At 32.3% G+C, this 12305-nt stretch overlaps 1 protein-coding gene across 1 annotated transcript; it reads right to left on the bottom strand.

Moving 5' to 3' along the window:
* Nucleotides 1-562: 562 nt before the first annotated feature.
* LOC117211163 (FMRFamide-related peptides-like) lies at nt 563-9088 on the bottom strand. The gene is made up of 3 exons (XM_033454806.1): nt 8885-9088; nt 3494-3906; nt 563-3055 (listed from the first exon to the last, which is right to left on the bottom strand). Exons 1-3 carry the CDS (start codon nt 8885-8887, stop codon nt 2851-2853), a joined length of 621 nt encoding a protein of 206 aa, XP_033310697.1. The 5' UTR covers nt 8888-9088; the 3' UTR covers nt 563-2850.
* Nucleotides 9089-12305: the final 3217 nt, after the last annotated feature.

Here is a 12305-nt window from a genome sequence, read left to right as displayed (position 1 = left end):
TTATTATTTCCATGTTATCCACTGTTATTTGTACGAAAAGGTGAATGCTGATTGCTTGAATGAAACTTCGAGAAGAATCGGCTTGGGAATTGGAGATACTATCGTTGGAAGAGTTCAAGCTTTATCAGCATTATTTTGCATATATGAAGCATATTGTGCAGGTAATTAGCTTGTGTAAGTGGAACCTTCTCATTTTTTCAATAAGGGTGTTTCCTTCTTTCTAATAATATTTTCCTCGTTTTTAATAGGACTGAACAATATTCTGTGCAATTTTATCAAGCCCTTCGAAAAGAAATTACGATTGTATTAGTCATTCAAAATTAATATAATTAACTGTTGATGTTTCAAAAAGATTTGTATAGCATGTATCATATGTTAATAAAAATTTTCTATGGTAATCGCGAGTCGAACTGTACGTGAGGTAAATTCGAAGCAATACGTACAAATTTGAAGATTCCACTGGAAATAGTAGTGATAAGTCTTGATTTTCTCGGGTCAGCCTAAACGAAGGAGGAAACGCATATTATGGAGAGGGGTGAATGAATCAGAAACGTAAACCATATTTCCAGTCACTTTTTTTGTCCCTTTAATTATTTAATTATACGCGTGTATTAAATTTACATTCACTTTAAGAATAACGTTCAGGTTACAGACAATGTACAGTAACATAATACTAGTTCCTATTCAAATTGTGGAATACTCCAGAAAATAATAACTAGGTCCATAAAACTTTAAAAAGAGATAGCAAAATATGTTCTGCTAATAAAAAAAGAAAAAGGAAAATTATTACAGTCGCGACACAATTATTTCTAGTTTCACAAGGTAAGAATTCTCTATTTCAATTTGGCAACTTTCCATTTCATCTCAAATACGAAATTAATTTGTAAATATTATTAGGTCATCCCATAGGTAATGCGTTTTTTATGTATTTATGTTGAAAAAATAAATGAAAAGTTTGCTAGCAATAAGTAAACTCGATTGGTTTTTCGAAAATTTATAAATAATGATTTGAATCAATTTAAAATAATTTTAGAAAATTAAATTTAACTATATTAAAAAAGTTCGGTTTGTTGCACTTTACTCTGTGCAAGAAACGAATATATTATTTTAAAATAAATCTCTGTTGCTAGGTTGTTAGGACTTAGCCAAAATTTTTTCAGGTACTCGACAATCTAACAATGGAATGACGATTTAGTTTTGTTATAGACAATGAAGACGATTGTTGCAACGCAGAAACATTCAAGTTTTATTTCATCTCTTTTCTCTTTGGACTAATCTCGTGGACTCTCGATTCACGTATACGAAGCCAATGAAATTTTCTTTATTTACACTGAATACGCAGGTGGATGTACATTAAAGTACCCAGAAGGAACGTTATGGTACAACGTTATTCGTCGGCCTTTTTGTTAATCGAACAAATACATCTTTATGAACAGAAATCATTTAAGGTTATACAATTATCTACGAAGGCATAAATCAATAATTAGACTAATTAGCGACGACATAAAATTTTGAAAAGATCGTAGGAAAGTATTTTTTACTACTGATAAAATAGAAATTAATTTGTGAAAAGTAATTAGTGAGGTAGATCATTATAGATTATCGCATAAATTGATACACCAAGTTTCTACTATAGTGATTCATATAACTGTGTTTATCTTCCGTTTATTATCACGCTTATCTCTTCAGACGGCAAAATTTATTCATTAAAAATGAATTATAAAATTGTTACTTGTAATAATCACTGCTTCCATGTATCATGTTTCGTATCATTCATAATTAAATATTATCGATTCAAGTGAATACAAACTGTTGAAGTGGTTACATAACCTCGATACAAACAGTTCTTCTTTTTTTAGAATTATTGACCATTCATCTATCTGAACTCTCTTGTGCGCAATTGAATAATATTATTAATGAAATTTTATAATTCACAAGTTACAGATTATCAATACAGGTTAGCAATTGACTTTCTTACATAATTGGGCCAAGTTTGATAGCAAAGCAAATGGAATTTTACAAATGAATTTATATAAAAAACATATATAACAAATAACATGTAAATCATTCGATTAATCTATTTAATGTAAAATTGTACATTTATAAAGAAGAAATCTATAACTCACAACTTGTCATTCGTCAATTCACTATTACTAATTAATAAATTATGCAAAAGGGGCCATATTATGGCCATCAAAAAATTTAATAATGCGTTAACAGAAATAATATCAAACAGCATTATTTACATATGATCGCACAACGATCCACAAATCTTCTCGAATCTTTACAAAATTCAAGGAACTTACTGAAATATCTCCGTGAAAACCAAATAGCGCAGTAAAAATGTTAAAATCGATCCATGAGAAAAATTGAAAAATATGATAAATCCATTTTTTGTTTCTGACAATTATGTCACTTGATGTCTGAAGAAAAATGTTTTAATATGATACAGTTGAGGAAGAGAATAATCTTACAGACTTGAAAATATAAGATTTTGCAAAGTAAGTAATAAATATCCATAAATTGTGTTCTAACAAACGAATAATGTGACGTAGAATTCGTTGCCGATGTATTTGTAATTGTCTAATACTATTAAGCGCAGTTTTACCTGAAAGACCAAGACGAAAGCATCAACCGGCTCCATAAAATCATTTGCAAGGCTAAAAGCTCGAAGAAAGGTGTAACAGGTCTTCGTCAAGTCATAACTGAGTATGGATCGGCCGATAACAACGTTGTCCATCGGAATTTCGAGATCGATTGCGGTGCAGTGTCCCGAAAGTGAGCTGTTGACGGCGGGTCTTGGCACGAATTCCGATGAATAGGCGCGATGGATCGATTACAAGAGCATATTTAATTGTGTTTCGAACCGAGCCGGTCTTCTAAGAAGTCCGGACTGTTTCTATGTTCTATATCGCTGTTGTTCAAAATGTTACACAGACGAAGCAATCTCGCCTCGTACGGATGAAGATCGTTAATCTCGTCATTTGATAGTAGATCGGAGCACATCGCAGTCATGTCGATTTCTAGAGGATAAACCTGCACGTTCCGGCCGTATCTAGTATGGAAAATGAATATTACGAAGAACGTTATGAACATTATTATTATCAGGTACAGTGACTACAAAAAGTATTAGCACACATTCTTATTTTCCAAAAAAACTTTTTTTTTAGTAGGTTTTCATTTCATTTTCATTGTACCAAATTTTTGTAGTCATATGAAAATACTACTACTAGTACTATTTCTAGATCTAATTAAAGCACATAACTGTGTGGATCAATGGATCAACGGATGAATTGTGGCCAGAGGAACGAAATTAAATGTAACCGGTTTTCTCAACAGAAGCTTCACAAGACATTTTAAAGTTCAGACAGTTAACTTTCGCTACTAATTAACAATTAGCAGGCATAAGCAGTAATTTCCTTTACTTCGATAGGTATTTGACAAATTTTTAATTGAAATAAAATCTTGGAAAATCTAATTCACTTTCACTTACCTGAGAAAATTCAAGTTATTTCTTCCGTGTCTGTAATGTGTGTCATCGTTCAGGTTCTTGAAGCCCGATCGGCCAAACCTAATGATGATATCTGGTGACTTGAAACGAGGATACCTGTTCACCTTTGAGCTACCATCGCCATCGCTGCTGGAAACTCTCTCTATATTTCCGTCCAGATCGCTGCGGCCGTATCTAATGAAAGAGGACCCCATGCTGCTTCGTCGTTCTTTTGAATCAGGATCTTCCGAGTTCCTATCGACGTCATGCCTCTTCAGCACGTATTCGAAGTCATTGGGCCCATCCTTGAAGATCCTCAAACTTCCATCAGCCTTCATGGGGGTTAATATGGAGGAAGAAACCAGCGCCCAGTTGCAGATGAAGGACAGCACATACAACGATGTTAACGAGCTCTTCTGAAAGAATATTAAAATCCTTTGGGCATTAGTTGCGTATGAAAGATCTATGAAATGGAAATGTGCTAATAATTTGCTGGTGAACTCTCAAGTACACCAATAAAAGATTTAAATCTGTACTTTTAAGTTATCTCCGAGAGCACTCTTTCTCAAAAAGTACCTAGCAAAATACAGAAAATGATATACAACGTTATGAATTCACAGATATTTATAAATATGTATATTAATAATAATAGCAAGTCATACAAAAAAGATAAAATAAAGTGTAACATAGAGAATACATAGGAATATTTATAGAAAGAACTGATTATTTACTTTACGTAACAAGATGGACGAACGATAATATCATTTGCATAACATTCGAGAACGCTGAAATCCCTATTGAACAAGACACACAATAAGGAGTAGTTATGAAGATCCAAAGAATCGCCGCGTAACGATGTTTCGTGTATAATTTCATACATTTCCTTTTCCCTGTATTTCTTTCCGTTTTATTCGCGTGTACACTCTCCTGAGCATAATGATTGTTTAAAAGTTCTTAAGAAGCTCTTAAAAGCTCTTAAAAATTGCACAAACTACTTTCCATAGAATTATTAAAATATCGGAATGTAGGAGAATAGGAATGAAAAGAAATATCAAACGTATTTTTTTTTTTAATGTAAAACTGGAATTTGCAGATAAAATGTATAATTTCGTTAATTAGATTTCAACAGAAAAAGAAGGTAAAGATGAAAAGTTTGTCAACTAACGAAATATATATTCTACAAGATTTAGGGTTAAGTTGGGGTTAGGTTAGGGTTATTTGACAATTACAAACACCAGCTTTATTATAATATATTTAATTTTGGAAACCAATATAACCGAATCACAGTATTTCGATCACATATCTCATTGTACTCCGGAACTTATCCATAATTCTATAATTAAAATAGATATTTTCAAAAATAAGTAAATATCCGAATACTTTTGTACAGTAATGTTAGTACATAGTAAGTCTAAATTCTCAAAATCTTAACTTCCACTGCTATGATTTTCAGCCCACGAAATACCACATGGTACAATTACCACGAGATAGCGGAGAATTGGTCGAAAGATTCTGTTACAGATTCCTCCAGATTATTTGATATGCGTTGTTGGTGACCGCGTCGGAAGCCGGTGATAAATAATATCGGCTTGTTATTAGATGTCTTAACAGGATGTTTAGTAATAACGCGGTATACCGAGCCAGATTAATACGACGTCTTACGTTACTTTAATTAACCCTGTACACGGTCGCCCTTCATAATGACCACGTCGCCTACGTTTTCTACTAAAAACGTACGGATTTACGAGGAAGAATAACCAGAGGAATAACCGACATAAACCAAGACCAAGAATAATATCGATGCTCTACTGGATCATTATCAATGTTATTATTCTTCGTTTGGCCTGGCCCAAAGCTTCAAGGCTTCTTTAACGACGAATGAGGAATGTTTACACAGGCAACAAAGGAAAAGAATATGAAGATCCGAAAAATTACAATGGTGATTCGAAAGTAAGATTCGTGGGAGAACAGAGGAAAAGAAAGGGAGAATAAGAATGATTTTTTTATCAAGACTGAAATTGTAAGAAATTTCTTTCTCCTGATTACGTTTATGATTATAATGGAAAATTGGATTTGATGGGGAATATTGAAGATAAGAAAAAATTGGTCATCGTAGAAGTGATTGTGCGTGTGAATGCAAATTTTCAATATCGTGATTACGTCACTATGATTTTCAATCCGTCATGTAGACGTATAAGTCGATAGAAATAAAAAGCTTCTCGAAACACGTTGAAATAAAATCATCGTTAAATAACACCACTGAAGAAATATTCCAAACTTCATCTCCATCATGGATTGAGGTTAGGTTGTTCCACAATCAGAGAATTATTCATAAATTTCTTCCAGTCTCCTTAACTTTGACTCCAGCAATGATGATCACTGTTACTTTATAAATTTCAAAAGCATTTCCTCAAAAACTATCAGAATACCGTCAAAGAAGGGTAAAGAATAAGACGAAGAAGTTGGATGAATGTGAAATTAAAATTCGTTCTCCGTCTGATATCGTATTCGTTGTCCGCTACGGAAGAAGATCGACTTCGCAAATTATGTTATCCATCGTCCTCGATACACCTACCGCTCTTTTGATAGCAATTTGTACGAGCAAGTCGTAAGAAAAGTGGCGAAACAAGATGGGTGTAACCATGAGGAATTTTAAATATATGTCACTGGCAAAAGAAATATCTCGTCAGAGCTATCGAAAATAACGGAAGGAGAAATGCAATGAACGACTCTCTAACCTATATGCTGTCTGCACGTACTATAATACATTTCTTTTATTAATTTAATATTTATCAGTTGAATTATATATATATTATATAATGTTAAATATATATATAAAATCAAATATACAAATATAATATATATACAAATATATTTATATACAAATACAAATATATTTATAAAATCATATACATATATCCATTACATATATGTAATCATTACATATATATAAATATATCTCATTTCTCTTTGCTTTTAAGGGATTTGTTTGACGAAGGGAATTTTATAATAAAATATATGTATAATGATATCGATAACTTATGATACGTGTCAGAAAAAGGTAGCGAGATCTACTCTTTATTATAAACAAATTGGCTTGAAAATTGTGTCTAATTGAAATAATATGGAATTTTTGTCCTAGCAGTGAGTTGCGCAACGAGAAGTTAAAGAGGTTTTGGTTCGTGAAGCGAGCGTGTAATAACTTGATTATAATTCGATTAAGCGTAATTATATATATAGAAGGAGAAATGTAACAGCATACATTTGTTCACTCTAGCATCGTGGTTAATGAATGGATCTGTTTTCAGGGGAGGAGAGATATGTATTTTAATATATTACAATCCTTTCGCTATGTTTGGAGTATATTAAAATTCCAAAAGAAATAATGACATCCTTAAATAAATCAATACTTTATTCATAATATTCTTTTCTGTCAGAAAAATATACGGAAGAATTTGCTTCGTCCAAAATGCGAAAGGAGTACTAAACTTTAGTAAATATAATAAAATATAATAAAAATATAATTAATTATTTATAGAATGAAATCCTACAAATTAGCTTTATGCAACTAATTGTAAGTATTAAATATAGATACATTGAATGAAAATCAAAGTGATTCTACATAGAGAACATTTAGAATTACTTGACCGGAAATGATCTGATGAGCTGTATGTGTAACAAAATACTAATTTGTACAAGAACAATTCTGCTACTTTCGATGTTACTGTTGAGATAAAAAATGGATATTGTGCAAAAGCAATAAAAACGCAAAGCAGAAGAAACAGAAAATACTAAAATATGCAATGCGTGGAAAATAAATTATTATATTATTATCATTTCGTGTGTATAATACGTGGGAGAATTATCAAATGTTTGAAACGAATTACAATAGATTCTCATTTTCTTGAACCACATTTATTGGAATGAAATGTTGGTTAATATTTAAATCCTCTTGTCTGAATATAATCTATTATTAATTGGATGAAAAATTGTAGATAGAGAAAATTAGTAAGTTCCTATCATTGTTCCATTTTGTTTCCTTCATTAATTAATGAGATGATATCATAGGTAATCGAAGAAGATACATAATATAATTATGTAAATAATCAATGAACTCTTATTTATCTTATTTATTTAAACTTTTCAGAGAACTAACTGTTTATGCGGCTAAAATTCATTAATTTTCTTCACTATCTGCGATTTGTCCATGGAAATAAAGTTCTAGTGTAATTCGGACTTCATTCGGATTTCATTTTGTACGCGTACGGTCGAGCTTAAATGATTTCAAATGGTACATTACGCGGTACGAGTGCCTGTTTCAGGAATGGAGACTTTTTAAACGTTTCAAAGTTACCTTCATCTTCCTTAATATAACTATATGTTGTTTTGTAAATTAATTAAAATAATTTTCAATTCTATAGAAGAAAGTAAGCTTTTTCAAAACAAGTTCAAAAGAAATTTCAAACTAGTTACTGTAATTCTATGGTCTTTCCATTCCATTAATAGAAATATATAAATTATAAAGTTCATTTCAAAACATCATATTTGCATCTATTTAATATTCCAAATTGAAAAAGAAAGTTAAGCTGCATGTAACTTTTAAACTTTTTTATAGTTTCATTTGCAATGGCCTACAAGAAAGTGTAACTATTTGTCCATAACTGCAAACATTCTTAATTTGTAAAATACTTAAAATTAATCTAATTAATCAATTCAATGGAAGAAGATCGATTAGTACTCAAATTAACTGCTGTTTTGATTGAATTACATGGAAACAGAAAAACAACAGTGGAAGCTGTAGAATAATTAAAAACGAAGTAATATTATATCAAGGACAGAATAAAAGATACTTGAACGCTGTTAATATCACTTCCATTGTTTTGTCATTATTCTTTGCTAATCTGTGGTTACCGCGTCGACAACTGTTACATATTTGTCACAAACGCAATAAGTCTCGTTTATTATCAAATCTATTATCAATTCACAAGACAATGCAAGCAATTTTTAATAGAATTGACAACAAACTTCACTTACTAACAATAAGACTTCTGACGCAAAACTATCTAAAATTGTTAACAAAATCAAGATCAAAGTATGCCTCTAATTGTGGTACCATTTCCTTTGACACAAAACAGTCACAACAACACAAAAGGTTAATACATTCTATTAAAAAAAGAAAACTTCAAATTACATAAGAATGCAGAAGCTGAAGATCAGTAACATTTTCACCGTGATTTTAATACACAAAGCACCTTTTACCTAATCTAGACCTATTGCAAAAAGAAGGAACATAAATAAATGAAAAGCCAAGAGAAAGTATAATAGCAAGAAAAAGGTCCAAACAGAGAGATCCACCGGTGCACCAAAAATTCACAAGAAGATTGAATCACTCACCATGTCGCAAGTGTAGTTGCTATGACTATCGAAAATTTTTCTCGATGGTCTCCGAATATGTCAAGTTCCTCCCCTTGGTGGGTGGATCGCGGTGAATTTGTTGCACAAAATGAAGAAGAAGAAGAAAGGTAGGGAAATAGAAAGGAAACTATCGCGTTCGCAGAAGGGATACGCGACGTTTGCGGCCTGTTGCTGCGGTGGAATGAGTGCCCGGGGTTAGAGATGACACCCTTTATATAGAGACACCCTCGGCGCATCCCCCGTAGTCACCTCGGGCCGACATGGGCCGACACATAGACGAGATAGCCTGAGTTATGATTGCCCGAGGCGTATAACACGATACCTCTACATTATTTTGATTCAATTACACCACCGGCTATCTCCTTTATTATTTATGAGTCTTGGCAAATAATAATCATCACCGAACAGAATCGATGATCCCTGTACCAAGACTTCTGAGATGGAACACGGATTGATCTATCAGTAACTGCTTCTTTTCACACTGGCACGATTATTTTCACGATTTTTCAATATAATAGTCTCAGATTTTCTATCTGAGTGATTTGGCCAAGTAAGAATGCTGACATGGATTACACTGATCGATCTGTAACTGTTTCTCTCCATGGTTGCACGACTGTTCTGACTATCGCTCCGTATAATAGTACAAACGGTTTAAAGTTTCCTGTTCGAGAGGTTTAGTGGAATAGGAATGATTTGCTGAGTCGTATACAGGGGATTTGAAGCTAATAGTCATTTTGGGGCCCCTACAAGTAAATCAAATTTAAAAAAGTTTAACCTGGCTAGATCGATGCTTGTTAAACCAATAGGAAATTAATATTTAAAGATTCTTTGGTTAATCTGTCACAATTCACTTGGATTATTACTATTACTATTATATATACATTATTATTAATTAGAATACGCACGATGCAATGGACAAAAGTGTTTTTAAAACTGCCATGATAAGCGAGACTCGTTGAAGGATTCAATAACGTTTTGATTTAACAGACGTCATTTTAGCAGAGTTAAAATTTGTATCCCAGTCTTTGCATACTAACAGACATATTTTCTGTGATAATTGTTCACTAATTTTGTTGATAAGTATTTTTGCAGCCCCACGCTTATAGTATCATTAGCGTGAAAGTAAATTCAAGCCTGGTTATACAATAGCACTATAATAAGACGTGACTATTTTGATTGTAAAATTTGAAAAAAATCTGAAAATATACTGTTTCGACCGTTCGCGGAGAGACGCGATCGCGAGATAGCACGTCAACGAGAGTTGTCAGTTCCCGTTACGATTAAATAATCGACGCCACAAACTGATCGATCCCCTTATTTCTATTATGATAATAAGGGTAGTTCAATGAAATTGCACAGAATTAACACAAATAAATTAATGTTTATTTCAACAACTTATTAACTAGAGAGATATAAATGGAACAAAATCAAAATATAACTGCGTTTTGGTTGATAAATAATGCGCGACGTATGATATGTGTGGACGGTTCGACTTCTCGAAAAGTTCTGATCGCCCTTCGATCTTTTTCGTCTTTTCTGGAAGACGACCAACCTAACCCCACTACGTTCGGATCACGCCACATTCTTTTACGCGAGGTAAAATAACGACCGCGAGTCGACGTTTCTGGAAGTCGCCCTGCTTAATGAACCATGCGCTTGCCACTACAATGTTTATTTGCCGGGCAGACGCGACGATTCGTCTGCGACATTGTAGTGCCACGATCGACGGTTAAGAATATGACCTATGGCAAGCCGCATGGCGTAACATATACATAGACATTATAATACATATATATTACATACATACTCTGTTTGGTAAAGATTAATTTTTGAATATTTGAGTAAATATTTGTGTTTAATTTAAAGGTGAACAGTTGTAATTTATGTCTAATATTTTCTTCTAGAATTGTTTCCCATTTATGTGGTATTTGATTTCATTCGCTCTGTTTGGTGGGTGGATCTTTGGAGAAATATCGGAAATTTGAATAAATATTTATACTCTACGGGAATTTCTATGTTATTGAAATATTGTAATAATTTATATAATTGTTTTTTATTCATTCCATATTCAGTTTGGATAGAAGAATATTTCATATTCGGGATTTGTGCTTCTATAATAAATGGTTATACAAAAAGCTACTGGAAGTTTGCATAAAGATTTAAGTGAATATTCACGTATTTATTTTTCATCGTTTGTTTTGTATTTGTTTTTCATTCGTGCTACCCTTTCCACCGATTACTATCACTTCCGTGATATTTTAGTGTAGCACCTAGAAAGAAGGATTCCTTCTCCTAAACACGCTTTGATTTTACTTCCTGTTGATTTAGATCGATTTTTCATTTTTAAATATTTCTTTTTTTTACCGATTTCTCGACCCAAAAATGATTCAGAGAATTATTCTCGTCGATAAAAAGCGATGAAAGCCAAATTAGTAAAATTGCAAGGAATATTAATTATTAATTTTTTTCATTCCTATTCTTTTTACAAAAAAACATTTTCTTCCTTTTATTCTTTTCTAATGCTAACACTAATTCTAATATTCTTAAATGCTTTATTATAATTATCAAGTAGACGAGAAAGATATAAAAAAATTCAAAGGAAGAAATATTATAAAAGGCGAAATATTTCTATAGAATATTTCTACAGAAATATGTCTACATATTTCTTTAGTAGATAAAGGCTTTCATGCATCGGGGATGAAGTGCAACAGGTAGAGGCACTTGTTTTCTAGGGGCGAATCTGGGTCACTTGTTTTCCATCATGACACAACAATCGCGACACAGGTGCGAATGTTTCCTTCTTATTTGATATATGTATTTCTTAAATGTTTTGGATCGTCTTCCACTAGTCGCGGGAGTGGCACAAGGAAGGGGCATTTAACTTTGCGCAAATCTTAAGTGCAATAAATCTGTAACAATAAAAATTCATTCGTCATCTTTCCAATTTAACCTATATTTAATTTTGTTAAAACAATTACTAAGTATCTTTTAAATTCGAATAAAAACATTGAAACAAAAAGATAAATCTAACAATATGCCCTATGCGTGCATCAAAATGTGTGTAACTTCTACAAGATCAATCCTTCTTTATCTACTTCCGGATAAAATGAACCTAATAAACGAGTGCGCACAAATTCCATAGAGTAGGAGAAAGGTGTAGAAGAAAAATAACGACCTATTTGGAATACAAATCGAATTCTTACAAATTATATTAATAACAGTTGATATTGAACGAAGTTTACGGATTATAAACTTTACGGATTATCGAATTAATGATTTCTGCTTTAACTTTTTAAGGACACAAGCATAACAACATCGGAACTTCCGGCAGTGCGCAAGTATTCCCCAATCTGACTTGAGGATAAACTTTAAAGTATTCAGACGCAATTCTTGAAGACGT

Source organism: Bombus bifarius, unplaced genomic scaffold, assembly GCF_011952205.1.
Source record: "Bombus bifarius isolate JDL3187 unplaced genomic scaffold, Bbif_JDL3187 scf7180000008218, whole genome shotgun sequence".
In the NCBI taxonomy this organism is placed as follows: Eukaryota; Metazoa; Arthropoda; class Insecta; order Hymenoptera; family Apidae; genus Bombus; species Bombus bifarius.
This window is presented reverse-complemented; position numbering and strand designations above follow the sequence as displayed.